This window comes from Ahaetulla prasina, chromosome 2, assembly GCF_028640845.1.
Source record: "Ahaetulla prasina isolate Xishuangbanna chromosome 2, ASM2864084v1, whole genome shotgun sequence".
Classification (NCBI taxonomy): domain Eukaryota; kingdom Metazoa; phylum Chordata; class Lepidosauria; order Squamata; family Colubridae; genus Ahaetulla; species Ahaetulla prasina.
In genome coordinates, this window is record NC_080540.1 from 196,620,957 (window position 1) to 196,644,219 (window position 23,263).

At 45.5% G+C, this 23,263-nt stretch overlaps 1 protein-coding gene across 8 annotated transcripts in view; it reads left to right on the forward strand.

Moving 5' to 3' along the window:
* Positions 1-23,263, forward strand: part of WRN (WRN RecQ like helicase) — an 89,806-nt gene that overhangs the window by 34,359 nt on the left and 32,184 nt on the right. For all 8 annotated transcript variants that reach the window (XM_058173216.1, XM_058173220.1, XM_058173214.1 and 5 more), the window contains 5 exons: positions 7,192-7,300; positions 17,647-17,715; positions 17,933-18,015; positions 19,854-19,960; positions 21,172-21,359. In XM_058173216.1, the coding sequence (XP_058029199.1) occupies positions 7,192-7,300; positions 17,647-17,715; positions 17,933-18,015; positions 19,854-19,960; positions 21,172-21,359 (556 nt within the window). The remainder of the gene's footprint in view (positions 1-7,191; positions 7,301-17,646; positions 17,716-17,932; positions 18,016-19,853; positions 19,961-21,171; positions 21,360-23,263) is intronic.

Below are 23,263 nucleotides of genomic sequence, written 5' to 3' on the forward strand. Positions count from 1 at the left end.
CACTCATGCCCTCGTGACGCCTCGCCTGGATTACTGCAATGTCTCTACATGGGGCTCCTTGAAGGGCATCCGGAGGCTGCAGTTAGTCCAGAATGCGCGCTCGGGTGATAGAGGGAGCCCCTCGTGGCTCCCGTATGACACCTATCCTGCGCAGACTGCACTGGCTACCTGTGGCCTTCCGGGTGCGCTTCAAGGTCCTGGTAACCACCTTTAAAGCGCTCCATGGCATAGGGCCGGGTTACTTACGGGACCGCCTACTGCTACCGAATACCTCTCACCGACCTGCGCGCTCTCACAGAGAGGGACTCCTCAGGGTGCCGTCAGCGAGGCAGTGTCGTCTGGCGACACCCAGGGGAAGGGCCTTCTCTGTGGGGGCTCCCACCCTCTGGAACGAACTCCCCCCAGGACTTTGTCAACTTCCGGACCTCCGAACCTTCCGTCGCGAGCTTAAAACACACTTATTCATCTGCGCAGGACTGGATTAGATTTTAAATTTATTGGTTTTAAATGGGTTTTATTATTTATACTGTTTTTAATAATTGGCTTTGTAGAATAAGTTTTTTAATTGTTATTTTAACTTGTATTCATATGTTTTTAATTGCCTGTGAACCGCCCTGAGTCCTTCGGGAGATAGGGCGGTATATAAATGTGATTAATAAATAAATAAATAAATAATAAATGGAGATTTCTTATGCCTGCTATAACTGCCTAACCAAAGAGTTAGTATAGTGTAACATTTAAAATATTGGCCTAGGAACAGGGAGATTAAAATCTCAGTTTAACCTTTAGGCATGGAAACACACTGAGTGACTGGGCCTATCACACAACACATGTAATCAGGTCAAGTAAAGACATAAAATGATGCGTTTACACAACTTGCTGGGCTTAATCAGTGTTAACATAGATAATATTTCTATAGTTTCATGTGTTGTCTGAACTCAGAAAGTGGTTAATTTCGTAAACACATTAAAGTATGTTGTACAAATGTAGCATTATATTTCAGCCCAACCTACATCTCAGGCCAGATTGTGTAGTCAAAGGAGGAGGAAAAGCTATTTATGTTGTTTTGTTATCAATTGAAATATACTGTAGTTCTGAAATCATGGAAGTCATGTGTCCAAATGTGTCCAATTGAAAAAAAATCAAACTGGAATATATGCAAATTAGGATAGTGAGGATGAGTCATTGGAGGAGAGGCTGAAACTGGCTATTATCATTGAGACAGACACTTATAGGCATATTAAAGTACCTTTGAAGTATGTGAGAGATGGTTCCTATGGAAGGAGAGCTGGTGTGATGGACTACAGTGAAGTAGCAATTTCCCAGGAAGGAACACTTTTCAGAAAGGGGAGCAAGACGAGGCAGCCCGTTTTAATAGGAGACAAGTAAGGAAAGCCACTCCCTAGAATCTCCCAAAATGTACCATTAGAGTGAAAATAGTAAGAGTTTGCATCTCACAGAAAAAAGTCTATAACTTTTTTTTTAAAAAAAGGCGGTGTGTTGCCTTTGTTATTTGTGTTCAAGTAAAGCTTGCTATCCATCTATTAACAATACTTAAATTTGGATTCCTGAACTGAGAAGGACTTTGGACTCAATAAACTACATGACACCTAACTCTGTTGTCATTCCTAATCCTAGTTTTAGCATCATTCCTAATCCTAGTTTTAGCAAACAAAAAGCAAGGGCAAGGGCATTTCAGGCTTTTCTGGGGGGGGGAGCAATATCAGAACCATAGACTATTAAGATGAGTAATTAGAACTGAAAGTGGCAATTGAAGGATTAGATTATGCATGTTCTCTCTTGATCCCTTGCTTTAATTTCAGATAGGTAAAGAATGTGTCTACAAATCATTAGGATTATTATGCTTATAAATTCTAAATTTCAAATTTACCTTATATATCCTAAGAATTCTTTATTTACTTGGGAATATTTGGATTAGTATTATTGAACTTTTGTACTAAGAACAGGCTGTACCATTCAAGGCACTCTTGTTGTTATTGTCTCTCACTGTTAAATTCCCTTCAGAAGGGAGGATAATTGTTTATTTATATTGTATACATGCATGTCTGCATGTTGGCTTGGATAACACATGCTGTCTTTCCAAATTACATTACTCATTTTCATGGGTTATTAAGTTGGATACCAATCTTGACCTTGTTTTCTTTTCTGCAAAGTTTAAATCTGAAAGGCAACTTGCATTTTTTCAGCATTTGCAAAGGGTTTTAGTACAGGTAGTCCTTGACTTACAACCATAATTGAGCCCAAAATTTATGCTGCTAAGTGAGAAATTTGTTAAGTGAGTTTTGCCACATTTTATCATTTTTCTTGCTGCAGTTGTGAAGTGAATTACTGCAGTTGTTCATTTTCATTTCATTTCATTTATTTGATTTTTATACCGCCCTTCTCCCGAAGGACTCAGGGCGGTGTACAGGCCAATAAAAACAGACAAGACAATATTCTATAAAATACAACATTAAAAACCTTATTATAATTTGCCTAAAAATTTAAAATATATAGAAATTAAAACCCCGTTTAAAATTAATAATAAAAACTATAAAATCCATAAAATTTAAGCCAGCCCCGCGCGAATAAAAAGATGCGTCTTCAGTTCGCGGCGAAAGGTCCGAAGGTCAGGTATTTGGCGTAAACCCGGGGGAAGTTCGTTCCAGAGTGTGGGAGCCCCCACAGAGAAGGACCTTCCTGGGGCCGCCAGCCGACATTGCTTGGCGGACGGCACCCTGAGAAGTCCTCTCTGTGAGGCGTGCGGGTCGGTGGGAGGCATATGGTAACAGTAGGCGGTCCCGTAAGTACCCAGGCCCTAAGCCATGGAGCGCTTTAAAGGTCATAACCAAAACCTTAAAGTGCACCCGAAAAGCCACAGGTAGCCAGTGCAGTCTGCGCAGGAGAGGTGTTATGTGGGAGGTACGCGACTCTCCCTCTATCACCCGCGCAGCTGCATTCTGGACTAGCTGAAGCCTTCGAGTGCACCTTAAGGGGAGCCCCATGTAGAGAGCATTACAATAATCCAAGCGAGAGGTAACGAGTGCGTGAGTGACTGTGCACAAGGCATCCCGATCAAGGAAGGGGCGCAACTGCCGAACCAGGCGGACCTGGTGGAAGGCCCCCCTGGAGACGGCCGTCAAATGGCCTCCAACCGACAGCCGCCCACCCAGGAGGACACCTAAGTTGCGCACCCTATCCTTTGGGGCCAATACCTCGCCTCCAACAGTCAGCTGCAACTGCAGCTGACTGAATCGAGATGCCGGCATCCACAGCCACTCCGTCTTGGAGGGATTGAGCTTGAGCCTGTTTCTCCCCATCCAGACCCGTACGGCTTCCAAACACCGGGACAGCACTTCAACAACTTCATTGGGGTGACCTGGGGTGGAGAAGTACAGCTGAGTGTCATCCGCGCATTGATGGTACTTCACCCCAAAGCCACTGATGATCTCACCCAACGGCTTCATATAGATGTTGAACAGAAGGCGAGAGAATCGACCCCGCGGCACCCCACAAGTGAGGGCCTCGCGGCCACCTCCGCCCCCTGTCAACACCGTCTGCGACCGGTCAGAGATAGGAGGAGAACCACCGATAACGGTGCCTCCCACTCCCAATCCCCCCAGCCGGCGCAGCAAGATACCATGGTCGATGGTATCAAAAGCCGCTGAGAGGTCTAATAGGACCAGGGCAGAGGAATAACCCCTGTCCCTGGCCCTCCAGAGATCATCCACCAATGCGACCAAAGCTGTCTCCGTGCTGTAGCCGGGTCGGAAGCCGGACTGGAACGGGTCCAGATAGACGGATTCTTCCAGGTATTGGGGTAACTGACGCGCCACAGCATTTCTACACCCTCCGCAACAAAGCGAAGGTTGGAGACTGGCCGATAATTTCCCAAAATAGCCGGGTCCAAAGAGGGCTTCTTAAGGAGGGGTCTCACCACCGCCTCTTTCAAGACGGCAGGGAAAACCCCTTCCAACAAAGAAGCATTTATGATCCTCTGGAGCCAGCCTCGTGTCACCTCCTGAGTGGCCAGCACCAGCCAGGAAGGACACGGATCCAATAAACATGTAGTGGCGCGGAGCCTCCCCAACAACCTGTCCACGTCCTCGGGAGCCACAAGGTCAAACTCATCCCAAACAGAGTCGACAAGACGTGCCTCCTCTCCCTCGCTTGGATCATCCCAATTTGGTCCAGACCATCCCGAGCTGAGCGATTTTGTCGTATAGATAACCACTAAACTCCTCGGCACGTCCTGTAAGGGTCATCCCGCACCTCCTGATGAAGGAGGGAGCGGTCACCAAACAGGGCGGCCGGGCGTTATCTGCCGACGCAATGAGGGTGGAGGCGAGGAACGCCGCCTCCCTCATTGCCACTAGGTAGGTCCTAGAATAGACCTAACTAGTGTCCGATCAGCTCGAACGACTGGACCTCCAAGTGCTCTCTAGGCGTCTTCTCCGGCGTTTCATCTCCCTCAGCCCCTCGGAGAACCAAGGGGCCGGACGAGATCTCGCCGGGTCAGAGGCCGCAAAGGCACGACACGGTCCAAGGCCCGCCGCGCCTGTTCCCAGGCCGCAACTAGTTCCTCAGTCGTGCCGTGGGCCAGATCCTCAGGAATGGCCCAAGCTCCGTCAGGAACCTCTCCGGGTCCATCAGGCGCCTGGGACGGAACCAACGATAGGCTCCGTCTCCCTGCGATGGTGGGTGGCGGTTCGAAGTCTAGGCGAAGGAGAAATGATCGGACCATGACATTGGTTCTGTTACTAAATCGTCTAGTATCAGATCATTTAACCACTGACCAGAGATATAAATCAGATCCAGCGTGCCTCCCCCCATGTGCGTAGGGCCATCATTTACTCGAATCAGGTCCAAGGCCGTCATGGAAGCCTGGAACTCCCGAGCTGCAGTCGATGATAAGCCAGCTGATGGCAAGTTGAAATCCCCCATAACCATAAGTCTGGGGGTCTCAACTGCCACAGTGGCAAATAACTCCAGCAGCTCGGGCAGGGCTGTGGTCACGCAGCAAGGAGCCAGGTACGTGATCAACAAGCCCAACTGATTCCTATGGCCCCACCTCACATAGAGGGATTCACAGCCGGCGATCTGAGGAACAGTGGCCTCCTCGGCTCTAGATCTTCCTTAATTACAACCGCCACCCCTCCACCCCTACCCTGGGCCCTCGGCTGATGGAATGCTCGGAAACCTGGGGGGCACAGTTCAACGAGGGGCACCCCCCCCTCTGGCCCCAACCAGGTCTCCGTAATGCCCATAAGGTCCGCGGACTCCCCTTGAATAAGATCGCAGATCAAGGGGGCCTTATTTACCACGGACCGGGCATTACATAACATCAACCGAAGATCCAGGCTCTGAGGATCACGGCCGCCCGAGGAACGGGTAGGGACTAGGGGGCCGGAGCACGTGATCGCTTTCAAACATCGCGCACGTGCTCCCCAAACTCGATACGGCCCCCCCCCTCCGCCATATCTGCCTCTCCCACTTACCGTACAGATTGAACCACCCTCTAGTCCTGGAACAAACCCCTCCCCCCCTGCCTTCAGACCAGGTGTAATAGTGCCGCGAACTGGCACCGGGGCTGGATCCTCCCACGGGTTCTCCCCCACCCGTCTTGTCCCTCCCCTTTAAAAACCCTTATTTAAAAATCTATTTAAAAACCCCATACATTCTTCTTAGCAGCATGCCACCTCTCTGGGTCCCAAAACCCTTCGTTGAGGTAGGCCTCGATAACTTGAGGCCATTCCTGCGGGGAACCTCGCAGTCGAAGGAGGTCAATAGGCGAGTATCTCATGGAGAAGAAATAATAAATGGCAGAAAAGGGGTCCATCCCTAACCGGTAAAGGCATCACAATCCTTCAGATGACCCGTCAAGACACGCTGTAAGATGTAAAGAATTTAAGAGATTGAAAACGCGCCAAAAAGCCACCAGCGTGCCTCGACTAGAAACACGCGTCAAGATGACATAGCAGCAGAGGGTAAACGCGCCAAAACCAAGGCCGCCACATATCACTCGCCAAGCTGTTAATGGTGATCGCCGATATCGTCGATGGAAATCGTGGCCGCTTAACGGGCCACTAGCATACCTCCGCTGTAGTTAAAGTTCGCAGCCGCGCCGAACATGCTGGGGTCGGCCGATGTCCAAGGCCGATTAAAAAGTCCGAGCTCAGTTCGGAGTCGGCCACCATACCGCCGCTGATGGTAGCCGCGGCGCAGGCTAGGGGGTCGGCCGATGTCCAGGCCAATACAAAGTCCGAAGGTCCAAAGTCCGGAATCATCTGATGGGAACCGCATAACGCCACTAATGGCAGCAGCGACCTAAACGCCGCAGATGGCAACCGCGGCTAGGCCTCAGGCCGCACCAGGCCGAAATACCCCCCCATCGCCCGAAAACTGACCGCCACCATCCACTATCCGTCCACAGTCCGTCCACAGTCCGTCCACAGCTGTCCGTCCACAGCTCCGTTCTCGGCAACGGAGGGTCTCCACAAGCCCGAAGACCTCTCCCTCGGTTGCCGACACGCTGTTCTCCCGGAGCTGGAACCAGGCCGGAACACCCCCCCATCGCCCGAAAATGGCCGCCGCCATCCGCTGCTCGTCCGCGGCTCCGTTCTCAACAACCGAGGGTCTTCCAAGGCCCGAAGACCTCTCCCTCGGTTGCCGACGTGTTGTTCATCTGGAGCCAGCGATCCAAGCAGCCCGGCGGTCGGCAGAAGCAACGCCTCAGCCAGGGAATGCCCCGCTTGCCATCTCCGCGAGATCAGATCGCCGCCATTTCGCGCATGCTCAGAAGAATGAAGTTGTTAAGTTAGTAACATAGTTGTTAAGTGAATTTCACTTCCCCATTAACTTTGCTTGTCAGAAAGTCGCAAAAGCTGATCACATGACCCCGGGACACTAACTATCACAAGTATGATCCAGTTGCCACCACCCAAATTTTGATCACATGACCATGGGAATGTTGCAATGATCATAAGTGGGAAAAATGGTCATAAATCACATTTTTCAATGCTGTTGTAACTTCAAGTGGTCACTAAACAAACTGTTGTAAATTGGGGACTACCTGTAGTCCAATAACTCAAATCTCTCTCATGCACACATTTATAGCAACTTTGGAAGCTGTGTATAGGAAAAACTGATATGTTCTTTGGTTTTACGTTTAAAATGTATTCTTTTTTTAAGGATATGGAAAGAGCTTATGCTTTCAGTTTCCACCTGTGTGCACTGGAGGTACCGGTATAGTAATTTCCCCTCTTATTTCTTTGATGGAGGACCAAGTACTACAACTCAAGTAAGTATAGTAAAACTTTCTAAAGTAGATAAGTTGGATTCAAATATAAATTAAATGCTCCATGTTTGCTCTATTTAGTTAAAGCCATTCCAATGCATGAATATAAGCATTTGGAAGTATGTCTGGCCCAGAATGCAATAACTCAAGTAATTATGGATGTATCTGATGTGGCAGATCTACTTTGAAAGAAGCACTGGCTACTACTATTAGTTGACTTCCAGATGCATTTTAGAGTCCAAGTTGTCAATTTTAAATACATCATGGACAAAGAATTATGTGGGATTGCCTTCTCCTGATAAGATCTATTAGGGTAGGCTTTCTTTGAGCCTCCTTGATTAGAGATTATCACTACCTCACTCTTCTGGGATAATATCCTTTTCCAGATAGTTAAATGGCTCCATTTCCTGTTTTCAAATAGTTACTTATTGTGCCTGTTCCAATGAATTAGAATAGAATAGAATTTTTTAGAATAGAATTTTTTATTGGCCAAGTGTGATTGGACACACAAGGAATTTGTCTTGGTGCATATGCTCTCAGTGTACATAAAAGAAAAGATACGTTCATCAAGGTACAACATTTATAACACAATTGATGGTCAATATAGCAATATAAATCATAAGGATTGCCAGCAACAAAGTTACAGTTATACAGTCATAACTGGAAGGAGATGGGTGATGGAAACTATGAGAAGATTAATAGTAGTGCAGATTTAGTAAATAGTTTGACAGTGTTGAGGGAATTATTTGTTTAGCAGAGTGATGGCCTTCGGGAAAAAACTGTTCTTGTGTCTAGTTGTTCTGGTGTGCAGTGCTCTATAGCGTCGTTTTGAGGGTAAGAGTTGAAACAGTTTATGTCCTGGATGTGAGGAATCTGTAAATATTTTCATATTAATTTTAATAATAGTAAGTTTTTGTATTTTGATTATTGATTCCTGATTTCATAATATATGATTTTAAGTTTAAAATTAGATTCTTTATCTGCCTGTTTTAATCCTGAATTATAAACCAAGGGAATTGTATGCTATTCAGACTTGGCCCACAAGATCTGTAAATAAATAATATGATTCTTTGTCAAGCTACCAAAGGGAAAGTTGCGTAGAATCAAATACACTGATGTTGCTTTGGACAGGTTATGAATTATTTTAAATAATTGCTTAATGCATAGAAATAGATTTGGTAATTAGACCAAACCTATTTCATTATCCCTGGGCAGTAATAGTTTTATGCCCTTTCCTGGATCAAGAGGTCCTTTTTCCATTACTCATGTCCTGCTTATCTCCTGTATTAACTATTGCAATGTGCTCTACATGGGGCTACCCTTGAAGACTATCTGGAACTTGCAGCCGATGCAGAATGTGGTGGCATGAGCAGTTTTGGGTGCCCCAAGTAGTGTGCTTGTGTCTGCCTGCACTACCCTCAAGTCCCTGCCTGCAAAGCACCTGAGACATGCAACTTCCTCAGTGATATTAGTTTGCAAGGAGGGACTCACTTAAAGACATAGAGACCTTTATTACCAACAGCAGTTGGGAGTGGAGGGACTGCTGTTGCTAAGCAATGTGATCATGCTTTATGGCCATATTGTTTAGCAACAGAAATTCGGTCCAATTGTCACAGTAACTTGAGGACTTCCTGTAGTAAATTTTTTATGAAAAGAAAAACATTATTGCAGAATAAATGTGACCATCATTTTGAATTAAGCAATGTTCTCAATGGAGCATTTTTATTTTTATTTTATTTTGTAACATATGCATATATATGCCAGGAAGAAGGGACTCTTCAGAGCCATTTAGGCACATTTGGAATTTTTGGTGTACTGTGAACTTCGTTTTTTTCTTCAGACATGTCATTACCAGGTTAGATAACATCACCAATACTATACACATTTTAGATCAAGTAAGTACTAGAAGCAGCAGCATACAGACTATTGACTCTTGTGTTGGAGAGAATATGGTGGAGAGCACAAACAAACAAACAAATAGGATCATAGTTCTCACTTGAGGCACAAATAACCAGGCTCAAAGTACTCTATTTTGACACATTATGCAAAAGCTCTAGTCTTTTATGAAGCCCAACATTCTGGAAAAGAATAGAAGAAAGGTGAAAAAGAGGATGGCTAGCAGTAGGGTAGATATGTTGTAGAAATGACAAGACACAAGCCAGCTCCTCTGGGAAGGAAGGGTTTATTATATGCGCAGGTTCAAATACAGAACAAAGCTGTGAGTCTGAACGAGTTAGGGGCTTTCCAGCAAGGCTTTATATATCTTATTGCTACGTGCAAGCAGCAAATACATTGTCTCAGCAAGTTACATTCCATATATGGGTATAATTCCAGGAATAACAGAAATGGGGAACCGATATCATATCAGGGGGTCACATAAACATGTTTACCATTATTGCAAAGTACAATTTCTGCAACACAGCAGGATGTGGTTATCCGAGCCTAGCACATTTCTGGGTGGTACATGGATATATGGTCTATTGCGCAAGCGTCTTCTCTGTTACAGCTGACAAGCCTTTTTATTTGCTTAACCAAAGATGTCTCTAGGGCCTACAGACACAGGCCTGCCTGTTAGGGTCTCAGGTTACTTTAGTAACCCACCTTATTCCCCCCTTTGTTACTCATCTCAAGGCAGAAGAGTAACATATCCTGAATCCGATTCCTCGGAAGCCAGATTCCCCATTTGCCACATAGCCATAACCTGGGCCGTGGCTTTCCTTTCAGCTAACAGAGACAAGCTATTAGATATAGTGCGTACAAAAATAGGTAATACACAAGGTATGAGAACACATCCGGCCGCAATGAGGCCTATGAGGGCCATGATTGCTTGAAGTCCGGGTAACTTAGGGAACCAGCTCCCAAACACTTCTTTGAGATTTAGTCCTTTGTGCCATACCTGGTCAGGATTATACGTCAGCTGTCTTAGTTCAGTGGTTAGTTGCTTTATTACGTTACCTGTTTCATCGATCTGTAGGCAACAATTGGAAAGGTTGAATTTCCCACATACTCCACCTTCCTTAGCTAGGATGTAGTCTAAGGCCAGTCTGTTTTGGTATACAGCTGTTCTTAACCTATCAGTAGTATCAGATAGCACATTGAGGGCAGTACTGATTCGTACTCCAGCCATATCCAAAATTGCTTGCAATCGTATAAGACGATTGAGCAGATAGACCGGGGTGCGGTAGCCCCAAGATCCATCTTCGGCCCAGGTTGCCCTGCCATAGGTACATACAATTCAACTGAGACAGGTACACAAACAGTTTACATATACTCGCCTGCGGCGTCTTCACACACACGTCCTGGCCAGGATTCGGTTCCGACCACCGTTCCTTCCCGCAGGGGTTCTTGGACTAGCCGTCAGCACCGTCGATCCCGCCAAGGTGTCACTGCCGTCTCCCGGAGGATGGGCCCCCGTGGCGCCTGGAGAATGTTCAGGAGTGACCCCTGGGTGGGCCCGAGGGGTCGGGCTGCCCTCAACGAGATGTCGTCTCGCTTGTAGTCCTGCCGCGGTCGCCACGAAGCTGTTGTAGAAATGACAAGACACAAGCCAGCTCCTCTGGGAAGGAAGGGTTTATTATATGCGCAGGTTCAAATACAGAACAAAGCTGTGAGTCTGAACGAGTTAGGGGCTTTCCAGCAAGGCTTTATATACCTTATTGCTACGTGCAAGCAGCAAATACATTGTCTCAGCAAGTTACATTCCATATATGGGTATAATTCCAGGAATAACAGAAATGGGGAACCGATATCATATCAGGGGGTCACATAAACATGTTTACCATTATTGCAAAGTACAATTTCTGCAACACAGCAGGATGTGGTTATCCGAGCCTAGCACATTTCTGGGTGGTACATGGATATATGGTCTATTGCGCAAGCGTCTTCTCTGTTACAGCTGACAAGCCTTTTTATTTGCTTGACCAAAGATGTCTCTAGGGCCTACAGACACAGGCCTGCCTGTTAGGGTCTCAGGTTACTTTAGTAACCCACCTTAGATAGACTCAATTAAAGCAGCAATTGGTGCAAAACAATACTCACATGAAGCTGGTAATATATTTAGTATTATCAACAGCCCCCTAAACTCACTTCATGCCTTAGCTCTCATGATGTTACTTAGACTGATAATGGAATATCTGCAATAAGAAAGCCAAGGTTAGGAAATGTGAAGAACCCAACATTTTAACTCTGACACACACACACACACACACATTCTCCGTTATTGCAAAATGTGAAATGTTGAGATTTTGTTTAGGTGCTCATATAATAGCCTATATACCAGAAGCCAAATTGGTCAATTTGCTTCATGTTAGTCCTTATTCCTAAGGAAGTGTTTTTTGTTTTTTTTTGTTTACATTTGTTTACATTTATACCCCGCCCTTCTCCGAAGACTCAGGGCGGCTTACAGTGTATAAGGCATATAAGGTTTTTATCTTAGCTTGTTTTCTGTGAGTATATTTCAGACAAAGTATTGAGCCAAATGATTATTTAAGTATTTAATCATTTCTTGCTAACTAGATTTGATGCTCAGATTGCTATTTTGGCTTAAATAGGAAGGGATTGGGAGTTGACTAAAAAATGTAAAGAAACCTTGAAAGTATTATTGCATGTATATTTCTGCCTCTTCTAATAATTAAAAATGCACTGGAATATATTAGTTTACATGGTACTTTGTACATAATGGTTTTTTTAAAAACATAAGACTATATTGTGGGAAATAGTATTTGGTTACAGTAAATTATAAACTACACATAGGTTTTCCTCTGTTATACATCCTTTCTTTTTCCTGGAAAATCAAAAATTTCAAATTTTTGGCTAGGTTGCCAAAAGAAAACAAAAAATCACAAAGCAATTTTGGTGGTAGATTTGAAGCAAGGGTGAAATCACTTCTTAATTTAGAAAGTAGCCTTTCATTTATAAAAACACACTTTTATTATATATAAAAAAGCTTTTGTGTAACACATCAGTTCCCAACCTGTGGGTCGGGACCCCGTTGGGGGTCGAATGGCGATTTGCCAAGGGTCGCCTAAGACCATCGGAAATATGGGAAGTATGAAGAATTGCGCTCCAATGGTTGACTTCACAAGCCAGCTGCAGGCTCTTCAAATCGCTAGCCGAATTCGGCTTCAGGCATGATCAGTTAAAAAAGAGAGAAATCTTTGCTCTGATGTCTCCCTCTCAAGCCAGCTGCAATCACTCCCAATCGCTAGCCTAATCTGGCTTCAGGCGCGATAAACTTAATAGGGGAGGAGTCTCCGCTTTAATGCCTCTGTCCTCAAGGCAATCGCAAGCAGTTCAGATCGCTAGCCAATATGGCTTCAGGTGCGATAAATTCAAAACGAAAATAATTTTACGGTTGGGGGTCGCCACATCGTGGGGAATTGTATTAAAGGGGTCACCACATCATGGGGAATTGTACTAAAGGGGTCGCAGTACTATAAAGGTTGACAACCACTGGTGTAACGTACGTGTTATATTCTTTGTAATTTAGATGTGCATGTCACTCTTCCCACTTCCAAATTCTTTTACTAGTGTAATTTTTGAAAGTTGCATAGAAAGTTTTAAGCTTTTTTTCTTCTACTCTGATATATAACATTTCCAGAGCTGTGCAAGATGATTTTGAAGGCATTTTATTTATTTTTATTTATTTGATTTCTATACCGCCCTTCTCCCGAAGGACTCAGGGCGGTGTACAGGCAAAATAAAACAGACAGTACAATATATAATTTAAAATACAATTAAAAAACTTATTTTAAAATTGGCCTGAAAATTAAAATATACAGTGAGCTAAAACCCCATTTAAAATTAGTTAATAAAAATTTTAAAATTTGATAAAATTCAATTTAAGACAGCCCCGCGCGAATAAAAAGATGTGTCTTCAGTTCGCGACGGAATGTCCGAAGGTCAGGTATTTGGCGTAAACCCGGGGGAAGTTCGTTCCAGAGTGTGGGAGCCCCCACAGAGAAGGACCTTCCCCTGGGGGCCGCCAGCCGACATTGCTTGGCGGACGGCACCCTGAGAAGTCCCTCTCTGTGAGAGCGTACGGGTCGGTGGGAGGCATGTGGTAACAGCAGGCGGTCCCGTAAGTACCCAGGCCCTAAGCCATGGAGCGCTTTAAAGGTCGTAACCAGCACCTTAAAGCGCACTCGAAAGGCCACAGGCAGCCAGTGCAGTCTGCGCAGGAGCGGTGTTATATGGGAGCTACGCGGAGCTCCCTCTATCACCCGCGCAGCTGCATTCTGGACTAACTGAAGCCTCCGAGTGCACTTCAAGGGGAGCCCCATGTAGAGAGCATTACAATAATCCAGGCGAGAGGTAACGAGCGCATGAGTGACCGTGCACAAGGCATCCCGATCAAGGAAGGGGCGCAACTGCCGAACCAGGCGAACCTGGTGGAAGGCCCCCCTGGAGACGGCCGTCAAATGATCTTCAAACGACAGCCGTTCATCCAGGAGGACACCTAAGTTGCGCACCCTATCCTTTGGGGCCAATAACTCGCCTCCAACAGTCAGCCGCGGCTGCAGCTGACTGAATCGGGGTGCCGGCATCCACAGCCACTCCGTCTTGGAGGGATTAAGCTTGAGCCTGTTTCTCCCCATCCAGACCCGTACGGCTTCCACACACCGGGACAGCACTTCAACAGCTTCATTGGGGTGGCCTGGGGTGGAGAAGTACAGCTGGGTGTCATCAGCGTACAGCTGGTATCTCACCCCAAAGCCACTGATGATCTCACCCAACGGCTTCATATAGATGTTGAACAGAAGGGGCGAGAGAATCGACCCCTGCGGCACCCCACAAGTGAGGTCCCTCGGTCGACCTCTGCCCCCCTGTCAACACCGTCTGCGACCGGTCGGAGAGATAGGAGGAGAACCACCGATGCACGGTGCCTCCCATTCCCAATCCCCCCAACCGGCGCAGCAAGATACCATGGTCGATGGTATCAAAAGCTGCTGAGAGGTCTAATAGGACCAGGGCAGAGGAATACCCCCTGCCCCTGGCCCGCCAGAGATCATCCACCAATGCGACCAAAGCTGTCTCCGTGTCGAAAGCCGGACTGGAACGGGTCTAGATAGACAGCTTCATCCAGGTATTGGGGTAGCTGTCGCGCCACAGCACTCTCTACAACCTTCGCAACGAAGCAAAGGTTGGAGACTGGACGATAATTACCCAAAATAGCTGGGTCCAGGGAGGGCTTCTTGAGGAGGGGTCTCACCACCGCCTCTTTCAAGGCGGCAGGGAAAACCCCTTCCAACAAAGAAGCGTTGATAATCTCCTGGAGCCAGCCTCGTGTCACCTCCTGAGTGGCCAGTACCAGCCAGGAAGGACATGGGTCCAGTAAACATGTAGTGGCGTGAAGCCTCCCCAACAGCCTGTCCACGTCCTCGGGAGCCACAGGGTCAAACTCATCCCAAATGGACTCAACAAGACGTGTCTCCTCTCCCTCGCCTGGATCATCCCAATTTCGGTCCAGACCATCCCGGAGCTGAGCGATTTTATCGTATAGATAACCACTAAACTCCTCGGCACGTCCCTGCAACGGGTCATCCCGCACCTTCTGATGAAGGAGGGAGCGGGTCACCCGAAACAGGGCGGCCGGGTGGTTATCTGCCGACGCAATGAGGGTGGAGGTATATGAGCGCCTCGCCTCCCTCATTGCCACTAGGTAGGTCCTAGAATAGGACCTAACTAGTGTCCGATCAGCTTCGGAACGGCTGGACCTCCAGGTGCTCTCTAGGCGTCTTCTCCGGCGTTTCATCTCCCTCAGCCCCTCGGAGAACCAAGGGGCCAAACGAGATCTGCGCCGGGTCAGAGGTCGCAAAGGCACGACACGGTCCAAGGCCCCAGCCGCGGCCCGCTCCCAGGCCGCAACTAGTTCCTCAGTCGTGCCATGGGCCAGATCCTCAGGGAATGGCCCAAGCTCCGTCAGGAACCTCTCAGGGTCCATCAGGCGCCTGGGACGGAACCACCGTATAGGTTCCGTCTCCCTGCGATGGTGGATGGCGGTTCGGAAGTCTAGTCGAAGGAGGAAATGATCGGACCATGACATCGGTTCGGTTACTAAGTCATCTAATTCCAAATCATTTAACCACTGTCCAGAGATATAAATCAGGTCCAGTATGCCTCCCCCCATGTGCGTGGGGCCATCATTTACCCGAATCAGGTCCAAGGCCGTCATGGAAGCCTGGAACTCCCGAGCTGCAGTCGATAACAAGCCAGCCGATGGCAAGTTGAAATCCCCCATGACTATAAGTCTGGGGGTCTCAACCGCCACGGAGGCAAGCACCTCCAACAGCTCGGGCAGGGCTGTGGTCACGCAGCAAGGAGCCAGGTACGCGATCAACAAGCCCAACTGATTCCTATAGCCCCACCTCACATAGAGGGATTCACAACCGGCAATCTGAGGAACAGTGGCCTCCCTCGGCTCTAGATCTTCCTTAATGACAACCGCCACCCCCCCACCCCTACCTTGGGCCCTCGGCTGATGAAATGCTCGAAAACCTGGAGGGCACAGCTCAACGAGGGGAACACCCCCCTCCGGACCCAACCAGGTCTCCGTAATGCCCATAAGGTCCGTGGACTCCCCCTGAATAAGATCACAAATCAGGGGGGCTTTATTAGCCACGGACCGGGCATTACATAACATCAGCCGAAGATCCAGGCTCTGAGGATCATGGCCTGAGGAACGGGTAGGGACTGAGGGGCCGGAGCACGTGATCGCCGTCAAACATCGAGCACGTGCTCCCAACACTCGATACGGGCCCCCCCCTCCGCCATATCTGCCTCTCCCACTTACCGTACAGATTGAACAACCCTTTAGTCCTGGAACAGAACCCTCCCCCCCTGCCTTCGGACCAGATGTAATAATATCGCGAACAAGCACAGGGGCTGGATCCCTCCCCAACGGGTTCTCTCCTCTACCCGTCGAATCCCTCCCCCCCTCCCAACCCTTAAAATCCCCATTAAAACTCACCTTAAAAAATCTCTTAAAACAGCTAATTAAAAAGCCCCTAAGCCTCCTATTTTTAGCATGCCACCTCTCGGGGCTCCAAAGCCCGTCCTCAAGGTGGGCCCTCGATAGTATGGAGGGCCAAACCCACGAGAGAGGGGCATCTCGCAGGGCAAGAAGGTCAGCCGCAGTAAACGTTCGCATCACAAAGAAAGTCCGGCAGGAGGCCCATCCTGGGCCGGTCAAGATGATAACAGATGATACAGTGACCACAACCAGTCTGTCAGTCAGTCCTGATGGGAAACAGTCAATAGTGATCCTTGTGGGGTAGAGGACAAAACCGCTCACTCAGTCAGTTCACCACCCCCTATAAATAGTCAGGGGTGGACTAAGGAAGAAGGAGGGGGAGGGACCGATGATAAAGATGTTAAACAGGCCGTCCGCCGCCTTGAAACACCGAGGCAGGCCGCCGCCGCCGGCCACCTCCGCCCGGCCATCGCCGCCGAAAGCGTCCCATCGCCGCCGCATGAGGCCACCGACATCCCCACCATCTAGGAAGGGACGCCAGTCGCCAAATCCTGCCAGCAATCCCGGGGCTCCACCGGCGCCAGCGCCAAACGAAGAAAAGCCAGGCCGCCGCCGCCGCCAGGAAGCCAACAAGGCCGACGGGGGCCCGGGAGGCCCTCCAGATCTCCACTGGGCGCAACTCCTCCAGGGCTCCTCCCCTCGCCCCCGAAGTCGCCCGTCACCCATCTTCCTGAACGACTGAAGCCTCGTCCATCAGGGCGGGGATCTAAGGGGGCCTAAGGTGTCAGAGGCCCCCGCCGCCGCCGCCGCCAGAACGCCAAAAAGGCCGGCGGCAGCTTGGCAAGCTGCAGGCCGCCCAGCAAGCCGCCCGGCAAGCTGCCAGGGCCGCCACTGCTTCCTCCCACAGGCGGGGTCCAAGGGGCGCCCTGAATATCAGAGACCCCCTGTCGCCGTCGCTGCCGCCGCCGCCGCCAGAACGCCGAAAAGGCCGGCGGCGACTCGGCAAGCCGCGGCCGCCCGGCAAGCCGCCAGGATCACCGCTGCAGCAAGGACGCTCCGGGGCTCCTCCCAACGCCCCCCGAAGTCGTCCTGCATCAAGTCACCCCTCCTCCGGGTGACTGGATGTTCTTCCATCAGGGCGGGGGCCTAAGATGTCACCAAGGCCCCCCCAGAACCGGACAAGGCCCGAAAAGGCCCACCGCCGCTCCCCCGATCAGCAGGGCGGCGCCATCTTGGACATGGACAGAGGAAGGAAAGAATTGTTGTACTTTACATATAATACTAAATCTAGCTTTTACTTTTTTTAGGAAAAGTTGTACTTAAAACTGATGCAGGGTTCATGAAGTAATTTTTACTTTGATTTTTTTCCCCCCTGCAGAATGTCAGGAGTTCCAGCTTGCCTGCTTGGATCAGCACAGTCAAAAAATGTCAGAGAGGAAATCAAAGCGTAAGCTTTATTCCAGCCCTGTATTTATAGTAGTGAAAAAAACACTTTTCTTAATAAATATTATTACGTTGTTGAAATGAATCATACTGAACTCAGTGGGACTTATTGGAGAGAATTCTATCACAACCAAATCTTAACCAACACTTCAACTGTATGTAATATGAATGTTAGTTTACTTTTGTCAGAAATTAATTCTGTTTTCCTTTGCTTTACACAGGGGCCAGTATAGAGTTGTCTATTTAACTCCAGAATTCTGCTCAGGGAACCTCTTGTGGCTTCAGCAAATTGACAAAGCAATTGGTAAGTGCTGATAGTTGATGTGCAAAACCTTGAACGTTTTCTTTAAGAGCCACTGGAATTCTGCCTCAAATTCAAATGTGTGGTTGGAGTCCCTTCTGCCACCATTTTCAGTTAAAGCAAAGTGATGGATCTCTCTGGTGGGACTGGAGGAGTCAAGGTAGATCACATCACTTTCTTAAGGTGCAATACTACCTTAAATAAAATCACTCCTTTGATTTAACCTAGAACCTTGATAGCATGAAAACATTTAGACAGTGTTGTAATCTTTGGCATTGCTGTGAGGTTAAACAACTTGAAAGCCTATTTAATTGTGTCTTGTGTTTATATATTTCTTTTAATGAATGTCTAAATTCTGTCTTTATATATTTATACCTCAATAAGGACTTGCGAGGATGCACAATTCTGCTAGTCAATGGTAAACTAATTTATGGGTATGCAAAAATATCTATATAACCTTCTTATGCTATATATTCTTTGCACATTAGTGCATTGAATTCTGCAGAATGTATAAATTATGCAATTTGGCGCAATTTATTTCAATGTGCACATTCTATAAATCTTGTGGAAAATGAAGGATTGATTCTCTTTTCTCTTAACCTAATTTTTTTCTTTTTAGGTTGTGGCTTCTGAGATTTCACAGGAATTTCTAGCATATTTTCAGTTTTAATTAACTGTGCACACCATTACAAATCATTGGCTTTCTACATGTGACAAAAACAAAACAAAAAATGTTTGCAGAGGCAAACCTAAATAGCAATAGCAATAGCACTTAGCCTTATATACCACTTTATAGGGCTTTACAGCCCTCTTTTAAGCGGTTTACAGATTTTCCCCAACAATCTGGGTCCTCGTTTCCCAACTTCGGAAAGATGGAAGGCTGAGTCAACCTTGAGCTAGTGAGGATCAAACTGCTGGCAGTTAGCAGAGTTAGCCTGCAACATTGCATTCTAACCACTCCACCATCATGGCCACCATGCTGCCTTCAGAATATCTTCTAATTGCATGGAAGAATTTTGATGCTCAATACCACTGGCATGGGTTTTATTTTCTTTTACCATTTTCAGGCAGAAGCACAATAAAACTAAAAAACTATAAAATGCTTATTTCTGCTTTCTCACAAACTTTACTCAGTTTTTCCAGATTATTGGCAACACAAGTTCCCTTTTAGAACTAATTCAGAACTAACTGTGCATTGTGTACTTTTAAAAAAATAGTTGTGATCAAAGATCTTTAAGATCTTTGAGATCATTATCTCTTTACCAGAGATAATGCTCTATGTATAGAAAAATAGGTAAATCGCTTCAGCTCCTATATGTTCTGCAGACAGCTCTTTGCTCTAAATTCTGAAAATGAAAACAAACTACCGTATATACTCGAATATAAGCCGATCCGAGTATAAGCCGAGGTCCCCAATTTTACCCCAAAAACTGGGGTAAACTGGGGACTCGAGTATAAGCCGAGGGTGGGAAATGAGGCACCTACCGGTTGGGGAAACCCTCCCTCCCTCAGCTGAGAAGGCTGGCGGCTCCCCCGCCCCGCCCTCTCACTGCACCGGCAGGGCTTCCCCGCGCCGTCCGGTAAAATGTGAAAAAAAGAAAAAAAAACAAACTCGAGTATAAGCCGTATATACTCGAGTATAAGCCGAGGGGCTTAAAACAAACTCGAGTATAAGCCGATATACCGAGTATAAGTCGAGGGCTTAAAAAAAAACTCGAGTATAAGCCGTATAGACCCGAGTATAAGCCGAGGGGACGTTTTTCAGCACAAAAAACGTGCTGAAAAACTCGGCTTATACTCGAGTATATACGGTATACAGGACTATTTTTATTTCTCTTTAGGTATCACATTAATAGCGGTTGATGAAGCTCACTGTATTTCTGAGTGGGGACATGACTTCAGAAATTCTTTCAGGTCTTTGGGATTGTTAAAGAAAAACCTCCCTAAGGTAAAAAAGCTTATTTATATTGATTTTTTTCTGCACTTTAAATGTTTAAGTGTGTGTGTGTGCGCACGCGCAATGAGCATTGGAATTTCTTTGTTGGTTTTCACTTTCAGCAACTAATCCCATATGGTTTAAAGCAGTGGTTCTCAACCTTTATAGTGCTGCGACCCCTTTAATACAATTCCCCATGGTGTGGCGACCCCAACCGTAAAATTATTTTTGTTTTGAATTTATCGCGCCTGAAGCCGTATTCAATACAGTGTATTGGCTAGCGATCTGAACTGCTTGCGATTGCCTTGAGGACGGAGGCATTAAAGCGGAGACTCCTCCCCTATTAAGTTTATCACGCCTGAAGCCAGATTAGGCAGGCGATTGGGAGTGATTGCGGCTGGCTTGAGAGGGAGACATCAGAGCAAAGATTTCTCTCTTTTTTCATTCATCGCGCCTGAAGCCGAATTCGGCTAGCGATTTGAAGAGCCTGCAGCTGGCTTGTGGAGTCAACCATTGGAGCGTGATTCTTTGACTCGGAAGTATACTTCCCATATTTTCAATGGTCTTAGGCGACCCCTGGCAAATCATCATTCGACCCTTAATGGGGTCGCGACCTACAGGTTGAGAACCGCTGGTTTAAAGGATGGGTAGTTCATCATCCTACATTAGCCTTCGCGAGATGTTTTGTGGATGTCTTAGCTACAATACTTGGCTAAATATTCTGCAGATACCTTACATATCACTTTCCATACTGACTAGCCATTGTTTTTATAAATGTTTGTAAACTGCCTACAGCCACCTCTAGATGAGATGGGCGGCACACAAATCTAATAAACAAGCAAGCAAGCAAACAAACAATCTACTGCACTAGATAACAGTGAATGTCTTATTTTAAACTGTATGGGAATCTGTGATTGAATCTGTAAACCCAGGAAAAGACCATCGCTACACATGGTGATTAAGGCTAAAAATAATATCACTGTGTGCTTGGCTTCAGTTTGATTTGCAAGACTTAGTCTGCTATGTGAATATACTCCATGTGTTTGTGGGGCTTTAGTTGTTTCTGGTCAAGGTTTCCAGGATATGTGCATGCATACTAAATACTGTACTCAATTCAAAGGCTTCCAGTAACTTTCCATTTCTTAATTTTGTATTGTCATTTAAAATAATTAGTAAATTCAGCTTTTTATTCTATCATAGTTTTCTTTTTTTTTTCTTTTTAGGTTCCTATTATTGCATTGACTGCAACAGCAAGCTCTTCAATTAGGCAGGATATAATAGACTGTTTGAATTTAAGAACTCCTCACATTACTTGTACCAGTTTTGACCGACCTAATCTATACCTAGAAGTTAGGCGAAAATCGGGAAATATAATCCAGGATCTATTGCAGTTCCTCATTAAGAAAGACAGGTAAGCAAGCTCTGAGATATATTGACAACTTGTTCTCAACTAGAAGATCATTTTCATGGAATAAATCTTTTTAACAGTTTTTAGAACCCTGTTTGGTTTATTTGAGCATATGGGAGTCAATTATTAGCTTTTAATATAATCTACCTCAGAAAATGTTCTTATGAGGGCAAACTTGAAAGAAGAATGTAGTGTATATACCAGACAGAAATGCAATAAATCAATAAACTAGAGCTTAATTGTGGAGGTTGGAATGGAGCTTGGACATTAAAGAAACAGCAGAAGATGGATTGGCAAACAGTCCTGCTATAAAGTTTGTTGTGTAAATGCAATGTTACTGATCATTGCGATCCTTTTCTTTCTGCTTTTAAAACATAGTTACAGAGGCCAGATTGGTAGTAAAGTTGTATATTCACTTCCTAAATTATGTCTGTGCTCCACATGAGCAAGAAATTATTTGTGTATTTGTTGGGGAAGACTGCTTAACACAGTGTAAAGACATCTAGCGCCAATATAATATCTGGTGAGCATTTTTTTTTTCTGCAAGGCATTATATGGTATCTATTCTTGTCAGGATGGAGTTTAAATTGGGAGAGAAAATACTGTTGATGTAGAAGGGGGTCATATTAAATAATTTGAATCTGTCAATTTAAATGTCAAAGAGAGACATCAGTGTAACATTATATCATACCTCTATGTACAAGGTTTTACATAAACTACCCCTTATGGGACAGATTAGTTTGTTTTTTATATTTATTGTTAGCTCCATTTTTTCACTGTGGTTTTTTATTTTAGTAACACAGCTTGCAGATCCTTTACATTTTAGATTATCAGGATAATGTCATTAATTGTGTCTTTGATTGATATTCCTTTCTCAGATTTTAAAACCACACTTCTCTTCCAACCTAGCTTCCTTTAATGTATTTTCTGCATATAGGTTGAATAAGGAAGTGGGAAAGTATGCAGTCTTGTTGTACTACTATGTCAATCTGGAGTCAGTCTGTTTCACTATGTTCTGTGTGTACTGTGGCTTCTTGACTTGTATATTTATCTTTTATGATTTTAATGCTTTTAATCAGAGTCACTTCAAAATGAGATGGGCAGCAAATAAATTTAATAAATAAAATAAATAAAAACAAATATGAGTTAGGACAATGAGATATTCTGGGATTCTTATTTTTCTCAGTACTTTCCACAGCTTGATATGAGTGACACAATTGAAGGCAAAAAAGAATAAAAAGTAGTGAGCAAAATAAATAAATAAATAAATAAATAAATAAATAAATAAAGAAAGAAAGAAAGAAAGAAAGAAAGAAAGAAAGAAAGAAAGAAAGGAAATAATAAGGAAAATATTTTTTTCCACCACAAGCATAAATTCTTGACATTGCCAAAAAAGTGTTTGTCACATTTTCAGAAGCCTTCATTTTGTATTCTTTACCAGTTCTTTTAATTTTAGTCATATACAAATTTTGTTCTTCCTTTGTCATATGTTTTCAGTTTTATTCCTTTGTCATAAGCATTCCTTGATTCATGCATAAAAATCTATATTTGAAAGAGAGTGTTGGACAGATCTTCACCAAGTAGCATTCTTATTCATTCTTGGGTTTCCAAATGACCTAAAATATTTTTGTACTTTGATATTGTTTTCATCCATGCATTGTCATGTAGATTGCTCTAGATTGCATTCCTTAGTATTTTGGATAGTTTCCCCCAACATTTTCCATAGTCTTTCATTATTATAGTTAGTGGAGTTTAACTTGCAGTTGTTACCAACTCTATATTGCTAATTTCAAAGAGCAAGTAAGATGAGCACATAGCAAACTAGTTCATATTTTCTGACCTTTAGCATCGCTTTCCTGCATATATTTATCAGTTCTGCTTCATAAGCTCAGACTACCTTCATCCAG